This window comes from Passer domesticus, chromosome 20 (genome assembly GCF_036417665.1).
Source record: "Passer domesticus isolate bPasDom1 chromosome 20, bPasDom1.hap1, whole genome shotgun sequence".
NCBI lineage: Eukaryota > Metazoa > Chordata > Aves > Passeriformes > Passeridae > Passer > Passer domesticus.
In genome coordinates this window covers 7,612,027-7,631,186 of record NC_087493.1, presented here as the reverse complement: position 1 = coordinate 7,631,186, position 19,160 = coordinate 7,612,027, and the positions used below count along the sequence as shown (strand labels likewise).

Genomic DNA, 19,160 nt, shown 5'->3' with positions numbered 1-19,160 from the left:
CCCCCTCCTCCCGCAGCCCCTCCCCGCTGTGCAAAAGGCCGCTTTTCTCCCCAAAACGCCTCCCACGTGGGACAGGCAGCGTTCGCTCCCTCTCCCTGGCAAAAGCGAAACCCTATCCGTGTCCTCAGTGCTTGGGTTTCTCAGGGCTGTCCCTGGCACTTGGCTCCTTCCCCTCCAGCATTTCCATTGCCTCTCTCCATCTTTTTTCCACTCCTTCCCGGCTCGGCCCCGGCGGCAGGGCTGCTCCCCTAAATGGGCCAGGGAGGCGGATTATCGCCCCTGCTCATCTGCATTCGCCCTCCTCCCGCTCCTCCCCCGCTCCTCCTCCTCCTCCCGGCCGCGGCTCCAGCGGTGCCGGGGATGGCCAGCGCCGGGAGAGCCCCCGAGCCGGGGCTGCCGTGAGTAGGGGGCTGCGGTGTCCCTGCGCCGGGTGGGATGCGTGCATGGCTGGGGGGCTCTCTGGCCGTCTCTGCTGGCTGCGTTCTCCCGGGGTTGTTTATTTTTCCCCATCCCTGCCCTTCCCGTGTCCTTCGGCGCTGCCGGAGCCGCCAGCCCGTGCGCGGGGCGCTGGGGTCGGTGCCCTGGGGGTGACAGCCTGCCTGGCCTCTGCTCAGCAGGATGCCCCTGGAGGACGGGGACCCGCCGAGGGGACAGCAGGTCAGCGGTGAGGCCGGCGGGGTCCCCCGGCTCAGGGGGATGGGGGAGCCCTCGCTGCGGGGCACGGCGCAGGCGATGGCACAGCGCTGTGAGCCGGGGCCAGCACGGGGCGATGGGGACGTGCCCCCCGGGGCAGCCCCACGGCAGCCCGAGGAAGCCCTGATGGCCGAGCTTTCGGAGCTGGTGCAGAGGGTGGTGAAGAGCAGCAGCTGGTGGGAGCGGCACGGCGTGGACATCAGCATCCTTGCCTGCAGCTTGCTGCTGCTGCCAGCAGGTAACCCGGCTCTGCCCCCCAAAACATGGCCGGGGGGGTCCCCTGGGGTCCCACTGCCTCCTCATGGCTGCTTTGTGCTGGGAGCCTGTTGAGGTTGTAACAAAGCCACAATAACTCCTTCACCCCATGACCTGGTGCGCTCTGACCCCTGACAGCAGGTGACAGTGACACCGGGGTACAGCCTGGGCTGAGGGGCCAGTGACACCGAGGTACAGCCTGGGCTGAGGGGATGGTGCCCAGGCAGATGTGCACAGGGCAGGGCAGTGGGTGATGTGTCCCACCACGAGACATGGTGGTTTTGGTGCCAGTGGCCCTGGCTGTGGTGGGTGCCAGGGAAAACAGTTGGGCGTGGGTCTCTGGTGGGATGGCTGGAAAGCTGGGACCTTCTCCTGGGGGTGTGCTGAAATCCTGGCAGAGTAGTGGCACCAGTGGAATCCCACATCCCAGAACTGTGGGGTGGGATCAGGCACCTGCAGCACTCGTTGCCATCGAGGCTGGAAGTGGCCAGATCTTCAGCACAGGGGTGAGTGTGGCTGGTCCAGTCATGAGGAGGCAAACTGTGACTTGCGTGGTTCAAACACCTGTAACTACGGCTGAAGAACAGGTTTAGGGCCGTGTCTGGCGTGTTTGGGTGCAGCAACACCTCCAGCCTGGCTCAGAGGGCTGCAGGACGTGCACGGCCGAGCTCCTGCCCGGCTGGTTTCTCCACAGGGTTCCTGTGCCTGCGGTCGTCCCAGGCCGTCCCTTTCCTGGCGGGTGTCCTCACCCTCGGCGTGGTGCATCACACCCTCACTGTCAAGGGCAGCCACCTGGCCAGCCACAATGCCTTGACTGAGTCCAAGTCCTGGAGCAAAGTGTGGGCTGTCTTCTTCATTGAGGTGAGTGGGGCAGCCCCCAAAAACACCCCATCAGCTCCTTGTGGTGTTGGGCAATGTTTGGAATGGTGGGAAGGGTTTCTCATGCTTAACTGTTAAAAGTCCATTTCCAGGCTGGTTTGGGGTCTGTGGGGTGCAGAGCATCTCCCCATGGTGCTTCCTTATGGTTCCAGAGCATCTCCTCAGGTTCCTCCCACACAAGCCAGGCAGTGCCCAACCCTGGCACCACAACTCTCTCTCTCTCTTCCCTCCCAGCTCTGCTCAGCTTTCACAGTCGAGCAGGCCACGTACAACCATGTGAAGATCCACCACGGCTACACCAACATCATTGGGCTGGGGGACTCCAGCACGTGGAAGCTTCCTTTCCTGAACCGCTACGTCTACATGTTCATGGCTCCTCTTGCAGTGCCCATCCTCACCCCTCTGGTTGCACTTGGTACATGTCCCGGGCGCCTTGGGACGGGGTGTTGGGTGTGGGAGGCTTGTGGCTGCCCAGGTCTCGCCCAACCCAAGGGTCCTGCTTTGTTTGGAGGCATCACATCAACTACACCAGCCCCTGGTGGGAGGCTGCAGGAAGGGCAGGAGATGCTGCACTTGCCCTGGGGACCACATCTTCTGCATCTGCTTTCTGCTGAGAAAATACTTCACCTTTTCTTGTGCTGGATGTTGAAATCTCTGGCAAAAGCAGAAAGCTTCTCTGCAGCACCCAAATCCATTCTCCTTTAACTCAGATCTGTGGCCATTATGGGGTTCAGTCTCACACGTGGGTCTCAGGTTGATCAGATGCACATGGGGTGTTTGGTGGCCATGTATGGGGTGGAGGTTTGGGGCCAGACACAAAGAGCTTGGCCAGGAAAGGTGGTGGCTCCAGGGAAATAATGGTGCCAGAAAACGATCAGGGAGAGGAGCCCAGAGAGCAGTAAGAGGCTGGGGAAGCAAAGCTCTCCAGGCTGTGTGACCCAGCTCTGGGCAGCACAAAATGCACCAGCAATGACTTGGCAAACTGTAAGAAACCAAGGTGCGTCCAAATCCCCTGAGTGATGTTGCACAGCTGGATCTGCTGCTCTGGGGAGTCTCTCAGATGCACGCCCCTGCAGTTTTATAGGGTTTGGGCCAAGCTGGAGGGTGGGGAAAGTGAGTTTACGGGCTGGGCTGGGCTGTGGGGCTGTTGGCACACTGGGCAGCCTGGCTGCTGGAGCAGCAGAGGTGGTGTGGAAACATCAACACCTCGCCCATGCGCTGCCTCCTCCTCCTCCTTGTGCAGATTTATTGAGGAACGTGGAGTGGAAGGCAGCTCTCCGGACCCTCTGCTGCATGTTTCTGGGGTTTTACTGCCACTACTGGCTCCTGCTCCATGTCTCGGGCTTCCAGTCGCCGTGGTCTGCCCTGCTCTGCATGCTGGTCACCCGCTCCCTGCTGGCCCACCCCTACATCCATGTCAACATATTCCAGGTAGAGACCTGAAGCTTCAAGGTATCCCAGCAGTGCTGGAGACAGGCAAGCCACCACCCAGTGCTCTGATGCTTCTAGCTGGAGCTTGTGTCCCCTTAAGGCGTGTGGGTGCAGCTGTGCTGGTGCTGTCACCAGGAGGATCGGGCTGGTGGTGCGGGGTGGTGCTGGTGGCCCTTGGAAAATGTCAGGGCAGGTGAGTGCAAAGGGGGTGAGGATGATGTCCCCTGCAGTGGCTGGCAGGACTGGCAGGGCTGATGTTTCAGCTGGTGGGGAGAGCCTGGTGGCTCCAAGTGTGGAACAGAGCCTGGGAGCTCCTTGGTGGCTCCACGGACAAACACAAGATGGGATGGCTTTAGGGACAAACCCAGCTCTTGGGCTGACAGAGAGACCCCAAAATGTGGCTCCTTGTGCCCGTGTGTGGGGCTGGGGGGGTGACAGGTGCCCCAGGGTGCCCTCCCTCGTGTCCTGCAGCACATTGGCCTCCCCATGTTCGCGGCCGAGCGCAAACCCAAGCGGATCCACCTCATGAGCCTGGGTGTCCTCAACCTGCCCCGCAACCCCCTCCTCGACTGGTCCTTTGGCCACTCGCTCATCAGCTGCCACGTGGAGCACCACCTCTTCCCCAGCCTCTCTGACAACATGTGCCTGAAGGTGAGCCAGCCCCACAGGGAGGTGACACGGGGACAGGAGATCTTCCATGGACAGACCTGTCTGTGCTGCTGCTTCTGGTGCTGGAAACCACTCACTGCTTTGCAGCAGTCCCTGACCCATCTCCTGCCAGCCCTTTCCTGTTTCTCCTGGGTTTCTGCTCCCTGCTCCTTCTCCTGGTCCCAATCCCAGCCTTCCAGCAGTGCAGGACCCTCCCAGTTATTCCAGTGGGAAAGTGTCCCCAGCACTGCACAGTCCAGTTTTTGGTTCAGACAACATCCAGGCAGACCTCCTGTCACTGTGGTCATGCCCTTACTTGCTGCTCTGAGGTGTGGGGTGTGTTCAAACCGTGGGCTCTGAGCAGTGCCCCGGCTGGAGGGGATGCCAGGGCAGGTCCATGCTCTGCCCTTCAGCACAGGGTGGCCACAGCAAGTGCTGGGCCCTTGTTTTCAGTGTCCTTTGCTTGAGCCCACGGGGCTGGCAGGACCGACCTCCCCCAAGAGGTGTCACAGGGCAGGAGGTAATTGAGCCTGTGGCAGCCTCCCAGTCCCATCAAGGAGCTGGCTGTGTGGGCCAGTAATGATGGGTGTGAGCGATGAGCATTCGTGGCTGGCGCTCATTAGAAGCCTCATTAGTCCATCTCTCCTAATTTGGAGCCCTCCAAAGGCGTTTTGCCAGGGTGAACTCCCTGTGATTCTGCAACTGGAAACCACCTTCCCCTTAATACTCACAGCAAAGACACTGCAGCTGGTGCTGTGTGCTCCAGCCCAGCTTTGGGCACGTGGCATGTGTGTTCTGGGCAAACACCAGGGCACCTGCACAGCAGTGACCTTCCCTTTGCCTTTGCAGATCAAACCCGTCGTCTCCCAGTACCTGAAGCAGAAGAAGCTGCCCTACAACGAGGACAGCTACAGCTCCAGGCTCTGGCTGTTCCTGCAGAGATACGAGGAGCTGATGGTCCATGCTCCCCCCATAACGGAGCTGGTGGGCATCCAGTGAGGACCACGGGGGCTGCGGCACCTGGGGGGCTGTTTCCCACAGGGACATTCGGAGGGATGGTTTGTGCAGGAGCCAGCACCTCCATGAAGTCGTGGTGTAGGAAACATCCCTCCCTGAACTCTTGCTTTTGGCTAGGAAATGGTGCACAGAGCCATTGCAGGGGGAGAGCCGGGTGGTGCAACACCAGGGACACAAAAATCGGGGCTCCCCACAGTTATTCCCAGCCAGGGCTTACTTTTATCCACTCTGCTTTGACACTTGGGGAGAGGAAAGCACCCCATCCATGGAGGATGTGCCACCACGTCCAGGACATCCAGACCTGAGAAGCACCAGGATCTGCAGGATGGAGCTGCAGCTGTTTGTTTGGGGTCTCAGGGAAGGGGTGGATGTGGGGAGGGGGCTGTGTCACTGCTGCTTGTGCTTTGGGCTAAATCAGCCCCTTCTAGGAACAAAGATTTGTTTCAAAGATGAGTTCAGCCTTACCACTTTGGGGTGGATTTCCTTTATCACTGTTTTTTCTTTTTTTTTGCTGGAGGATGTCTTACTGGTATCCTGTGGGGGCAGGAGTGGGGGCAGGACCCTCACCTGGGGGTGTCTGTGCTGAGGTGGCCCCTGCTCATTGCAGGAATTCATCAAGGGAATGATCTGCCAGGGCAGCAGCTGTGCAGGGCTTGGGAGCTCTCCCTGTGTGGGGAGGTGAGCTCTGGCCCTGTGCTGCTGCTGCTGGGATGCTCAAGCTGTGTCTGTGTTTGCCAGGGTGCTCTGCTGGCCCAGACCTGCCAGGCCCCAGCACTGCACGGTCCAGTTTTTGGTTCAGACAACATCCAGGCAGACCTCCTGTCGCTCTGGTCATGCCCTTACTTGCTGCTCTGAGGTGTGGGGTGTGTTCAAACCGTGGGCTCTGAGCAGTGCCCCGGCTGGAGGGGATGCCAGGGCAGGTCCATGCTCTCATTCCATTGGGAAAGTGTCCCCAGCATTGCACAGTCCAGTTTTTGGTTCAGACAACATCCAGGGTCACGGTGGGGAGAGGCAGCAGAAGAGGCAGGTGGCCAAGCTGGGAGCAGTGTGCCTTTGCTCCCAACCTGGGGTTTGCTCTGTGAGCTGTCCTCCCACCCGGGCTGGACCCCAGCAGTGCCACACTGAGGATTTGTGAGGCTCAAGGATGCTCAAGGATGCTGTGCCCTGCTCCTGAGAAGTGTCCCTGTGGCGTGGGGCTGCAGCTGGGGTGCCCATGCCGTGCTCCATGGCATCCCCAGGCAGAGGATCCAGCTCAGGACAAGGAGCAGTGCTCCTGGATCTGCCCAGCGTGACCCCTTTGGCATCAGAAATGTGGAATTACTGATTTACCCCGGGCTGGGGTCCAGGGGCTGGCATTGCCACCTCTGTCCAGGCCGTGTGGGTCATGGATCCAGGACGTTGTGAAACAAAAAGGGCAAATTCCCATCCTCTGAGCAGGGCCTGCAGGTGTGGCCAGAGCAAATGGCCTGGATGCTCTGGGGGGGCTGAGACCCTCCCCCCTTCCCCAATTAACCCCAAGTGAGCATCAGAGACAAGATTAATGTGACAAATTATGGGCATTCCCAGCTCCAGCAAGGACACAAGGGAGCATTAGAGGTGCTTTTGGTTCAGAGGTGCTTGTTGGATCAGGTGGGGTGATCTTAACCTCACATGTTTGTGGGCACAAAATGCTCTTTTGCCCTCTCTGCTGCAAGGAGCTCCAGCCCCAAAGTGTTCCCAGGCACTGGTCAGAGCAGCAGCTCTTTTCCCAGCTGGATTTTGTGGATGTTGTTTAAGGCCATGCCGGCTGAAGGCAAGTGTTTGCAGGTCCCTCAGCCAGCAGGAGACAGCCTGTGATTTGGGAAAGGGATGGATTTATAAATTTATTATATTTAATAAATATATACTAAATAATAATATATTATGAATAATATTATTAATAAAACAAAATATATAGTAAATTATAATATATTATTATTTCATAGTTATTTATTAAATATAATAAATTAATATATAATTTATTTATTAACTGGTGGATACAGAACTTAATGTGGGAAAGGGAGAATTTGGGGAAAAAAAAAAAGGATTCTGACAGATGTGCTCGGAACCCTCTGAATTTAAACCAGCTGCTTCTGTGGGTGACCTCTGTGGTGACATTTGGAGCCTTCAGCTCAGTGAGGGCTGCTGAGCTGGGGGTTTGGAGCTGCTGGAATCCCTGCTCCTCAGCAGTCCCCTGGCAGGGGGAGGCACAGAGCCAGCTGCCATCTCCAGAAAGCCACCAACCCGTCCCCAGGGCCGGGAGAAGGAGCATGTGAATTTTCTGATCCATATCAGCAGCGGCTCCCGGCTGTAAACTCCTCACGCTAAATTTCATTTACAGAGCCCCATCAGCGCCTGCCTGCTCTGGCATCTGGCCGGGTTTTGGATGTCTGCTGGGCTGGGGTTTGTCTGTCTGGGGCTGAACCGAGAGGGATGGGTGCTCCTGCAGGGAGTGAGAGCACCGGCACTGAACGTGTGATGGGGATGAAGGGGGAAGTAAAGCAGAGGCCGTGGGGAGGCTGGGCAGGAGTCCTGTCAGCCTCATTTATCCACTCCTCTGGCGCTGATATTTTACTCTTTACTGAAGCACGCTGGGGTTTCTCCTGGCAAGAGCTGGGTCGCTCTGCAGCCCGTGGCTAAAATCAGTGTGAGGTTTGTGGAAAACGCCAATCACTTGTTTTTGAAATTTTAAAAGTGTAATAGTAATAAAATAGTTATAAAAATTAGTAATATAATTAGAATAATAAATTTGAACATTTGAGATTAGGACAATATGAGACAATAAAAACAAAGAGATACGGACGTCCGGGTACCTTTTTCTGGGCAACACAAGCCCGAAAAAGGACACCTGTTAACAGAGGATTAACCCTTAAAAACAATTGCCTGTTGCGTTTTCATACAGCTCATACATGATGCATAAATTCCACTCAAACGCAGGATTCTGTCTGTCACTGTCAACTTCTTCCTCCTAATCCTCATGCTGTCTTCCAGTCTGAGAGAGGTGGGAAGAAGTTAGTTTTCTGCTGATAAGGGAGCAATAAATTCCCTTTCTCTCAAAGATTTAGGTGTCCTGCAGCCGCCATCCGGTGAGGGCCCCTCATTCCTTTCTAAAAAAAAAACATTCCACACACACAGTTCCTATTTTAACTACAAAAGCTACCTTTTTGCTATGAAACTACATTTACCATAGCATTAAAATGTTAACACAGCACTACTCAACACAACTTAATGTGTACAGTAAATATCTGCGTAGAGCCATATAATATGCTTATAACTTATATATATATATTAATATTATATATATTATTAATTTAATATTATTATATCAATAATATTATTATATTATTGATATAATAACTTTTCACAGGTTCGCTTTCCCCGGCGGAGCTGGGCAGCTGGGCGCTTTTTGGGCGATGCAGGGGCGCAATTAGCAGCATTGATGATGATGATGATGATGATGATGATGAGGGCGCGCCCGGCACCGCGCCCGCCTCACCACAGAGAGCGGCGGCGCGAACGGCCGCCAGGCGGCCCTTCCTTCCCGCCTCTCTATGGTAACGCGCGCTTCCGGTCAGCCGCGGTGGAAACGGCGAGCTGCCATTGGCTGCCGGCGCGGGGGCGGGGCCAGGGGTTATGCTAAACAAGGCGCTGTGACGCATCACGATTGGTCGGTGCGGCGAAGAGGCGGGGCCCAGCGGCGGCGGGAGGAGGAGTTATGCTAAACAAGGCGCAGTGACGCCTCACGATTGGTCAGTGAGGAGGAGGGGCGGGGCCCGGCGGCAGCAGCGGAACGCGGCCCGGGGAGACGCGAGGGCGGCGGGAGCGGAGCGGGAGCGCCGGGGCTGCGGGCCCTGAGGCCCGTGCTCCACCCCCGGGGCTGCGGCCCCTCAGGCCCGTGCTCCACCCGCGGGCCCCTCAGGCCCGTGCTCCACCCGCGGGCCCCTCAGGCCCGTGCTCCACCCCCGGGGCTCTGAGGGCCCTTAGGTCCCTGCTCCGCCCCCCGCGCCGTGAGGGCCCTCAGGACCCCGGTGCGCGGCTTCGGCGCTCTCGGTTCTGGGGCCGTGGAGCAGTTGCCGGCCCCAAGCGCCGCGGCCGCTGTGCTCAGCCCGCGGCGTGCCCGCCTGCCCGGTGCGGTGCAGAAGGGCCGGCCCCGCTCCGCTCCGCTCGGCCATGGCCGGGGCCCGGGCCGCGCTCGGTGGGTGCCTCGCTGGGCTGCGGGAGGGGCCGTGCAGGCTCGCGTGGCCTCACGGCCTGCCTGTCGTTGTCCCCTGCAGGTCTGCGGCGGTGCCTGTCCTCGGCCGCCCCGGCGCCCCGGGTCTGCGTGGTGGGCAGCGGCCCCGCCGGCTTCTACACGGCTCAGCACATCCTCAAGGTACCGCGGTGCGACCTGCCCTCCGAGGGAGGCATCTCCGCCCTGCCTGGCTCCCAGCAGGCTCTGGGGTGGCTTGGTGGGCTCCCGGCCCTGCTCCAGCCGGGTCGGTGTTGTTGGGGGGCTGCTTGGGGCTGCCCTGACCCCACAAGGTCCTTCTGGGCCTCTGTGCTTGGGGTCGTCTTTCATCCCTGCTTTCATCCCTGCCCTGCCCCTGGGTCGTCCCTTCAGGGCTTAGGTTGGCTGCTGTGAGTTCATCCCAAGTGACTTTTCTAGAATCAAATAGTCAGCAGGAATCTGCCTCGCTCAAAGCTGTGACATCAACTGTGTGTTTAAAGTGGTTGTGTCACCTCCCTTCTCCCCCCCGTAGAATTAAGACACATGGGTGATGCTTCACCTTGTGTCTGCAAATTTCAGTGCTCTGGGCACTCCGGTCTGTTGGGAAATGAGAGCTGAACACAGAACTGGGCTACTGGCACCCTCCAGAGATCCAGCAGCTTAACCCCATCATTAAACCATGCTGTGTCTCTGGAACGTGTTGGAAAATAGCTGTTACTAAGCCTCAGGGACAAATTTCAGGGCTGCTTAATCTGGGGAAGAGGCTGACTCAAAGTACAAGATAACCAAAGCCTTGCAGCCAAGATTGTGTGTGAGGCTGTGGCCCTGAGGTGGCCCAGCCCAGGGCATGGCCATCTCTGCTGGGGGCTGGGAGATGCCTGGCAGGTCCCCCAGCACCCAGGGTGCTGTGCTGGCTGCTTCCCAGCTGCTGTGGGGGCTCTGATCAGCCCCCAGGTACTCAATACCCACCAGGCTGGTGTGGAAAAGGAGCTCGGGTCTGGGTAGGGAGATGGAGCACCCAGGATGGACTCAGTGGTGGTTGGGGTCACTCAGTGCTGGCAGTAACAGCTGCAGCATCATGCTGCTGATGGAAAGGTCTGGAAGAGGCAGTGTCTGGCTGCTGCAGCCCATCCTCGTGCCCCGTGTTTGCCCCAGCTGCAGAGGGGTGTTGCTAGGCTCCCGTGACCCCTCTGGCCCCATCCCAGCTGTGCATTCCTTCTCCCTCAGCACCACGGCGGGGCCCTGGTGGACATCTACGAGAAGCTGCCCGTCCCCTTCGGGCTGGTGCGCTTTGGAGTGGCCCCAGACCACCCTGAGGTGAAGGTTGGTGCTGCCTCCCTGCCCTGGCCCGGGTGGGTGGGCGTGGGGACAGTGGTGGGTGCAGCTGAGCTGGTCTCTGTCCTTCCTGGTGTGCCAGGCTCTCTGTGGCACGGAGCTGGCAGGACAGAGAGGTCCACATCTCCTCCTTGTCCATGCTGAGGCCATGGTGGCATGGGACACCTGGCATAAGGGCTCGGGACAGAGGGCCAGAACTGGGGGATTGGGATGGGAAGTGCTGCTCCCATTGCTGGTCAGCCTGGTCTGGAGCAAGGCCAAGCAGCACAGATGGGTTTCTGTGTCCCTGGGCTGCTCATTGCTGCTGCTGTTTGCCCCTCAGTCAGTACCTGTTCTGGGAACACACAGATTTCCAAACTGGGGTCGTGGAGTTTCCTTCCTGGGCAGGGAAAAGTTAAACCAAGGATTTCCCAACCATTTTCCTTTGTGAGTGCTACCTAGGAGTGTCTGCTGTATCTGAGCTGGAGTGGAGGTGGTTGCAAGGGTAGGACACAGGAGATCCAGGCACAGCAATATCTTGCAATGGTTTCCTCTAATCCCTGGAGATCCAAAGACCAAAATGCCTGGATCCCTTTGTGTGAGAGAGGAGGAATGGACACACTCAGACCCTGCCCCAGCTGTTAAGGTGCTGTCTGTCCTGTCCCCAGTCTGAGTCCATCTGTGGCTGCAGGGCTGGGGGTGGTGGTTTTGCTGTGTAGCCCTGATCACTCAGAAGAAGCAGGCCTGGATGCCATCCTGCCCTGCATCCTCTCTCGAGGAAGGGCCTTTCAGGAAGGGTTGAGATGAGATGCCAGCAGAGGGGACCAGGTGGGCTGCAAACCTCACTTTTGGGAAGGAGTTTTCCCCTGCACTGGGGTTTATTCTGAGGGGCTGAATGTACTGGGCAGGTCCTGTCCTCCCCAGGTGGGTACAAAATATGGATTTTCCTTTCACCAAGGGTGGTGGAGAGAGCGCCAAGTCACAGCTGTGCTTATCTCCCCGTGAGTTATCTCTGGCTGTCGCTAGATAAGAGTCACAATAACTTGATTGGGAGGAGGCAGTGAAGCATCTCAAGGCTGCAGGAGACAGGCACAGGGGTCTCCTGTCAGCAGCAGGGCTCAGCCCTGGCTGTGGGTGTAACCCCAGCTCTGTGCTCTCTGCAGAACGTGACCAACACCTTCACGCAGACGGCGCGCTCGGAGCGCTGCGCCTTCTACGGGAACGTCACCGTGGGCCGGGACGTGACCCTGCCGGAGCTGCAGCAGGCCTACCACGCCGTGGTGCTGGTGGGTACCCAAACCTCAGCATCCCAGACTCCTGGGAAAGGGCTGAGGGGTTATTCTGCACTGGGAGCTCGGGGAGAGTGTTTGTGTGAGGTGTTTCTGGGTGCTTTGTTACCGTGGGAAACTCTGCCCAGCCTTGGGACAGCTCAGGTGCTGCCAGGCTTGTCCAAAGCCCCGTGCAAGGGGCATGTGCTGAGCTTGGCAACAAGTGGAGGTCTCTGAAACCTCTCCCTGTGCTGGCCAGTGCTTATTTTAGCCTGCCATGGACTTGTCCTTGCTGCTCAGTCCTCAGCTTGTCATGCTGTGCCTTGGACCAAGGACGTCAGATTTGGCTCTGGAGCCTAGGATGAGGAGGTGGATGAAGCCCCTGTGCTTGGGCTGTGTTTAGCCCTTCCACCAAGTATCTCAGCCCTTGGGAGGGGATATCACAGCCGTGCAGTGACCCTGGCAGCAGCTGGAAGGGGAGATTGGTGTTTTAGTGTCAAAGCCTGCACATTGTGACATCTCTGACTGTGTCTGCTCCCTCCTCAGAGTTATGGTGCTGAAGACAACCGGGTGCTGGGGATCCCAGGGGAGAACCTCCCTGGTGTTTACTCAGCCCGAGCCTTTGTGGGCTGGTACAACGGGCTGCCTGAGAACCAGGACGTGAGTATGGCCCTGTGCTTCCCTGCCCTTCCTCCCATCCTTCTTTCCATCCCAATGAAGGCATTCAACTCCAGATTAAGTCCTGAAAGGCCTGCAATTGGAAAAGATTAGCAGGAGCCATGTTAAATCCTTCTTAGATGGTAGAAATGTGAACAATTTGCACATCAGTGAGAGTGGATTAGTTGGCAGCACATTTTGGCAGGGCTGGATGGGAACATGCAGGGGTGATGCTCTCCTTCCTGGGGAGGCTTTTTGGCCAAAACAGCTTCTGCTCCCAGGAGGGCAAGGAAGGTGGGAAGAGGGATTGTCTGGGGTGCCTGGAGCAGCTGTTGCTGTGTCTGCTTGGGGAGGAGGCTGGTGTGGAGTTTCCCAATCTGCATCGCCTCTTTTTGGGGCAAAGCAGGGTGGAAAGGAATTTGGGTGGTAGGAGCGGGTCTGAAGGGCTGGACATAGTGGAGGCCATGTGGATTCAGTCACTGCTGGCTCTCTCCCCACAGCTGAAGCCTGACCTGAGCTGTGAGACAGCGCTGATTCTGGGCCATGGCAACGTGGCACTGGACATTGCCCGCATCCTGCTGTCCCCATTGCAGCTCCTCAGGGTGAGTGGTGGCTGCTCTGCCCCTGAGGACAGCCCTGAATTCCCTCCCTGCTGGTGGCTGCTGGCTCCCACCTATCTCAAATAAAGCTTCACATTCCTCTGTCTTTGGGACCTCTCCCCGGGGAAGGCTGCTGCCTCTCAGGTGCACCCATGGATTCACAGTCTGTAGGGAGTGATCCAAGGCTGTGGCCATGACTTGGGTGATGCTGCAGAGGGCTCTGGATTGCTCTGCTGGCATCCAGAAAGTTGGAAATTGAGCAAAGCAAAAGAGGGGTCACTTTCTCTCTTCTGCCACCAAACCAGAAACTTCTGTTGGTGGTTATCTTTTTCTGCTGGAGCTGAGGGCAGCAGCCTGGCTCCAGCTGGTGGCACTGGGCAGAGTGGTGGACCTCATCCCTACAGACAGCTGGGAGCTGGTGTGCACCAGCTGCTCCATACAGCTGCTGCCCCAGATGTTGGCAGCAAGGCTTTCCCTCTGGGAGAAATGCCACAAGGTTTGTTACAGCTGTGCAGCAACTTCCTGTATTAATATAAAAATTAAATTTTAAAAGCCCCCAAACTTGGAGACACTGCCAACCAGTGACTCAAGCCAGCTGGGAGCAGTGCTGCAAAGACATGGCACTGGTGTGAGTGCCAGGGTGGGCAGGTGGTTCCCTGATAGCAATATTGGTCTGGAATGGTTTGTCCTGGTTACCTTGTGTCTCTCCCATCGTGTTTATTCTGGAAAAGATCTTGCAGTCTAGATAAGCAGACATGATTGGAACAGAGCACAGGATTTCTGTGAGGTGCCAGCGCCAGGGTGAGGCCTGGCCATGCTTGTGCTGGAGCTGTCTGGGGCAGACAGGGTGATTTGAGCTGTGGTTTGCAGCAGGTTTCATCCAGAGCCTGTATATCCTGAGCTGGGAAGTTCCCCAGCAGCATCTGCAGGCAGCTCAGAGCACTGAAGGCTTTGCTGTGTTAGCCCCAAGGTGAAGCTGCTGGGTGGATCCCCCGAGGCAGTCACGGGGTGCTGGCTCGTTACCTCTGGTGCATTATGGCCTCGGAAAGAACATTCAGTGATGAGGGACCAGCTGTGCAAATAGCTCTGTGCAAAGGGAGATGACTTGTTTCCCGGGCTCTCTGCATGCACAGCCAGCTTTTCTGCTGATTTTTCACCTTCAGAGGCTGTGCCTTCCCCCCAGCTCCCTCCAGATCTGCCCTCATCCCACTCTGCTGTCTCTGTTTTGCAGAAGACAGACATCACTGACAGCTCCCTGGCAGCTCTTGCCTGCAGCAAGGTGAAGCGTGTCTGGCTGGTTGGGAGGAGGGGACCTCTCCAAGTTGCTTTCACCATCAAGGTGAGGCTGGAGGTGCTGCTGTTTCCCAGAGCTGAGCCCCAAACTGTCCCTGGTGGGGAGTGGTGGTTTGGGGGTGAGTGTGGATCCCAGCCATCCTCCTTCCTGCACCCATTTCCTGGCTCCTAGGGGTTTGGGGCTGTCCTCTCTCTGCTGCAGGTAACATTTTCCTGCCCACAATTCCCAGGAGCTGCGGGAGATGATAAACCTGCCTGGTACCAGAGCTGTCCTGGATCCTGCTGACTTCACAGGCCTCGAAAGTGCTGTCAAAGGTGAGGGAGGTGTGCCATGCTCCTCCAGACAGGGACTCACCTTGGCAGGTGATCTGCAGGTGCCCAGAGTGCACATCAGAGACACTCTTGTCCTGTACTTAATGCCTGGCTCATGGAGGCTCAGTTACCATGGTGTGTCATGTCCTCAGAGTGCCAGGAGGCACCAAGATAAGGGAACACTGTGTATCTCTGTTTGTGCAGCCACTTAGTGCTCACAATGAGTGATGAGGGCAGGAGGCTCAGGAGGGCTGAGGGAACCTTGCAGGGGAGATCCCAAGGCTGTTGATTTAAGAGCTTCCTGTAGACCTAAAAAGAAAACACTGAGTTCAAGGGTGTCCAGAGACCTGCTCTTCTCCATGGGCTGCTGCCTCCAAGCACCAGCAAGACAGGAAATTGCAGACTTTGATTTGTGTGTCCCACTGGCCTCAAGCCTCAGGAGGTTCCTCTGGTCACTTTGACTTGCAGTTTGTCATCTCAAAGGTGTCAGGCTCCCACCAACATGACAGACTCACATACTGACACTGCCCTGACACGGCCTTGGCCCAGTGCTGTGTCTCAAGGGGCTTTTGCTGATTCCTGTTGTGAAGATTTCTCTCTTTTCCTAGATGCTCCCAGGCCCAGGAAGCGACTGACTGAGCTGATGATCAAAACGGCCCTGGAGCAGCCAGTGGAGATGCAGGCAGCAGCAGGGGCAGCAGCAGGGGCAGCAGCCCCCAGGGAGTGGGGGCTGAAGTTCCAGCGCAGCCCCCAGGAAGTGCTGCCCAGTGCTGATGGGAGGAGGGCCAGGGGCGTCCGCATGGCCCTGACCCGCCTGGAGGTACCGGGGTCTGCTAGCCCTGGGGTGGAGCACTGGGAATCTCCCCAGAGACAGCTCTCTGTGCCCTGCCTGGCTGGAGTGGCCTCTGGCAGGCCTCAGGGAATCTGGTACCAAAAGAGCTTCTGGTACCATGCAGAGTTTTTCCAAAGGGAGCTCTTTCCCTGATGGTGCTGCAGAATGGCCTTTAGCAAATATCCAGGGGTCAAAGATGCCACAGGGCACTGGAGGGGGCTGCTGCTCTGCAGTGGTGGTCAGCAGCCTTTTCCTCCCTCTCTCAGGGCTCGGGTGACTCTGCCAAAGCCGTTCCCACTGGAGCTGTGGAGGATCTGGAGTGTGGGCTGGTGCTCAGCAGCATTGGCTACCGGAGCCTGCCGCTGGACCCGGCCGTGCCCTTCGACAGCCGGCGCGGGGTCATCCCCAACAGCTCGGGCAGGGTGCAGGGAGTCCCAGGTCTGGATCCACAGGGATTTGCATGGGACATGCTGAGCACAGCTGGTGGGCTGGGGGGCTTTGGGGTGGGAAGTTCATTCACCCAGGGCATGGATATTGCACACCTCGGAGAGTGGAAACTGGGGGAATGAGCTGCCTCTGGCAGGGGTTAAGAGCTGGCCAGCCTCCATCTCTTTAGGGTTGTGTGTTACTAAAGTGACACAGCCTGTGCAGCTGCTTAGTGCTGATCTGTAGGTTCACAAATTCCTGTCACAGCACTGTCTAAGGGTCTGTTCACGTCACCAAGGTGGGGAAGAGGGCAGGGACTTGCAGCCAGAAGGGTCCAGGGCCACATGCTGACCTGAGCCTGGCTGCTCCCTGTGCCCCTGCAGGTCTGTACTGCAGCGGGTGGGTGAAGAGAGGACCCACAGGCGTGATCATCACCACCATGAACGACAGCTTTGACACTGCCCAGTCTCTGCTGGAGGATCTCCAGGGGGGTGTGCTGGATATATCCCCCTCCAGAGAAGGCTTTGGGCTTGTGGAGAGCATCCTGCACAGCCGAGGTCAGTGCAAGGCTCAGTAGCAGCCAGCAGGAGGGTTCAACTCAGCCAAACTCCTCCTGGATCTGTGAGGGAGCAGAGTCTGAACCATGGGAATGGATTTTTCTGCTGTTTTGGTGTTCCAAAGCCCAGGGAGAACAGGGCTTGAATTCTCTCAAATATCTGTGTCATTGCTAAGGTTAATGACCACTTTCTGGGAAGGGCCAATAAAAGCAGCACAGACCTTGGGTAAAATGTCAGTGTCAGCTGCTGAGACAGTGAGCTATTGCTCTTGAGTGGTTTTCCTAGTAATCCTTCCAAGCAAGTTAGGGGAAAGATTAAAATGCCCAGGAGAGTAATTTGCTGTAGCTGTGTTTAAAGACATTCAATTAAAGTGTGTGTGTGTGTTTTGCCTCTTAAACTGTCTGAGGTTTAACAGTGAGCTGGAAGCCTTTTGTCCCCCGAGGTGGTTTGTGCTCTCTGTTGTTATGGCTCACAAAGGTCTGACTGATCCGAGCCAACTGGAACCTGCCACCCCTCTCCTTCTGGTGTTAGGAATTATTTCTCCTTTGCAAGGCTGAGCTGTGACACTGTGTCAGAAAAGGGCAGCTTTGCTGCCACATCAGGGCCCTGCCGATGGGGAGCTGAGGCTGAGCTTGTTCTTACTTGGTTAAGTTCTCTCTCCTGTGTCTCACCACCACCCCAGGGGTCCGTCCTGTTTCCTTCTCGGACTGGGAGAAGATTGATGCTGCTGAAGTGGCAAGAGGCAAAGCTGCTGGCAAGCCCCGGGAGAAGATCGTGGACCCTGCGGAGATGCTGCGGGTCATCGGGCACTAGGGCAGCGCGGTGGGCACTGCCCCAGTGGTGCCATCCTGGGGCACACTGCTGGGTCACGAGCAGGGCCTGGGAGCACAGGGCTTGTGTCTGGGGCTGCTGGTGGCTCTGGAGGGGTGTGTGACACTGGGGCCTCTGGTAACAATGAACTCTGTGTTCCCAAAGTCTCAAGGCCCGAGGCTGTTGGCTGGCCCCACATCCCTGCAGCCAGCTGCTGTTTCCAGGGGTGATTCTTGTCTGTCTTTGAAGCATTAATGAATCATGCAGTGCAGGTGAAGGGAGGTGTGTGTTCACCTGGGACACTCCTGGCCAGCCACATGCAAGTCACATGGAGAAGTTTCCCTGTGTCTTGCTGCCTCCCCTTGAAGCCACAAGCCAAATGGGTTTGTTGCCTTGTCATTCATGCCAGAGCAGGCATCTTTTAATAATGACCTTTTTTTTTTAAAAATAAACCCTTCCAATGAAGCCAAAATGGACCTACAACTTGAGTCTGGGTTCTTTGTCTGCCACTGCCTTAACCTTGGAACAGCCCCCAAAGTGCTGAGGCTCCTGCAATGTCCCAAGGCAAGGCAGCTCTGGGGGCTCTCTCTGTGAACTCTACACAAGCAGAAAATGGCATTAATTTGCCTTCTACTTCCCCCAGTTAATTTGCCTTCTGCTTCCCACAGTGTTTTATGGGGTAGATTGGGATAACAAGCATGAAATTGCATTGTTGAGGATCATGAGGGACCCCGTGTCCATTGGTACCTGCTAGTGCTGACTGGTGCAAGCAGTGCCTTGAGCTCTTTCTCTCCTTTCACTGGTGGGGTTATTTTTTTTTTTTTGGTCTGTGTGTTTTGAAGCTTATTAAATGCTTCTCTTAGCCCAGATTGCCTACGGTGACGGTGTCAGGTTTTAAGCCAGATTACAAGCCGTGAGCTGTAATCTCCTTTATCCGTGGCGCAGGGGCAGCGTCAGCTGGGCCCCTTCCCTGCCTGTCCCCAGCCCCCCCTGCTCCCTGCCAGAGCCCTGCAGGATTGCAGCCCCTCCTCCCCGGCCTTTGGAAATGGTGACAGTGGCAGTGGCTGTGATGGAGGCAGAGGGAAATGGAGCTGGGGCAGCCTCCACTCAGCCCAGCCCCTCTCAGGGCTTGCCCACAGGGTACTGTTCTCTCACCTCATCTCTGTCTCAGCTCAAGGAACGGAGATCTCTGACTTCTCCCTATTTTTCCCTTTTTCTCTCCCATGCTTTTCTATTTAAATCTCATTTGAAAGCTCATTAAGAAACTCAGGAAATGTGATAATGGGAACTCGTACTCAAACGAGCAATAAAGCTTTTGTGGAACAGCTGTTTGTGTGATGTGGCTCCTTACGTCTTGTGGCTGATGCAGTCCTGATGCTGAACTCTCGAGCAGGAGATTACATCAGTGCTGGGTTCCGAGGTGAATCAGAGCTTTGGGAAGGGGGAGGGTGTGCAGGCGAGGGGGCTGCACCTACCACGGGGAGCAGCAGCTCAGGCTGGCAGCCCAGCCAGGAATGTGACACCAAAGGGGTTGTTGTGGCTGCATCAGATCTGAGGGTTTTGGCAAGGAGGAGATGGATCCTCCCCAGGATTTTCTTCCACATCTCCTTGAATGTTGATGCCGGGGTGCTTTTGTAGCTGTGGAAAAGGCCACTGTGCTTGTGCTGAGCCTGGCACGTGGCTGTTCTAACTGAGGATGCTTCAGGGTAGTTCTTGGGCTGTGGTAACAGATTAACGGGAGTCTGTCCTTGCTGAGCTCGGTGACTTTGCTCAACCCTGAACTTGGCCAAGGCCCTGGGGTTGATGCTGCTCTGTGGGAAAACCATGGGATGATGAAGGTCAGTGAAGGGCAGGGACAGGGGCCTGAGCCTCATGGGCAGAGGGAGGATGGTTACAATCATGCAAATTCTTATTCAGCGCTTCCAGCTCCCTTTGCTCTGCTGC

General features: G+C 56.9%; 2 protein-coding genes across 3 annotated transcripts; both read left to right on the top strand.

Moving 5' to 3' along the window:
• The first annotated feature begins 211 nt into the window (after positions 1 to 211).
• FADS6 (fatty acid desaturase 6) lies at positions 212 to 6,765 on the top strand. Its single transcript, XM_064395701.1, has 7 exons — positions 212 to 398; positions 618 to 931; positions 1,643 to 1,809; positions 2,062 to 2,242; positions 3,071 to 3,258; positions 3,730 to 3,909; positions 4,756 to 6,765. The coding sequence occupies exons 1-7, from the start codon at positions 253 to 255 to the stop codon at positions 4,903 to 4,905; spliced, it is 1,326 nt and encodes a 441-aa protein (XP_064251771.1). The 5' UTR covers positions 212 to 252; the 3' UTR covers positions 4,906 to 6,765.
• Positions 6,766 to 8,710: 1,945 nt separating this feature from the next.
• Positions 8,711 to 18,541, top strand: FDXR (ferredoxin reductase). 2 transcript variants are annotated; one of them, XM_064395523.1, is made up of 13 exons: positions 8,711 to 8,797; positions 8,889 to 9,136; positions 9,216 to 9,313; positions 10,376 to 10,471; positions 11,626 to 11,748; positions 12,277 to 12,390; positions 12,888 to 12,989; positions 14,218 to 14,325; positions 14,510 to 14,594; positions 15,182 to 15,411; positions 15,690 to 15,861; positions 16,233 to 16,406; positions 17,089 to 18,541. In XM_064395523.1, the coding sequence occupies exons 2-13, from the start codon at positions 9,112 to 9,114 to the stop codon at positions 17,217 to 17,219; spliced, it is 1,458 nt and encodes a 485-aa protein (XP_064251593.1). In that variant the 5' UTR covers positions 8,711 to 8,797; positions 8,889 to 9,111; the 3' UTR covers positions 17,220 to 18,541. The 2 variants fall into 2 exon arrangements, with proteins under 2 accessions (XP_064251593.1, XP_064251594.1); XM_064395524.1 differs by lacking the exon at positions 8,711 to 8,797 and having other exon boundaries at positions 8,828 to 9,136; positions 15,200 to 15,411.
• The last annotated feature ends 619 nt before the right edge of the window (positions 18,542 to 19,160 follow it).

Coding starts and splice junctions, on each gene's coding strand:
- FADS6 (XM_064395701.1), top strand. CDS start 253: ATGGGCCAGGGAGGCGGATTATCGCCCCTGCTCATCTGCATTCGCCCT. Junction 932..1,642: donor CTTGCTGCTGCTGCCAGCAG/GTAACCCGGCTC, acceptor GTTTCTCCACAG/GGTTCCTGTGCCTGCGGTCG. Junction 3,910..4,755: donor CTGACAACATGTGCCTGAAG/GTGAGCCAGCCC, acceptor TTGCCTTTGCAG/ATCAAACCCGTCGTCTCCCA.
- FDXR (XM_064395523.1), top strand. CDS start 9,112: ATGGCCGGGGCCCGGGCCGCGCTCG. Junction 12,391..12,887: donor GGCTGCCTGAGAACCAGGAC/GTGAGTATGGCC, acceptor CTCTCCCCACAG/CTGAAGCCTGACCTGAGCTG. Junction 15,412..15,689: donor TGGCCCTGACCCGCCTGGAG/GTACCGGGGTCT, acceptor TCCCTCTCTCAG/GGCTCGGGTGACTCTGCCAA.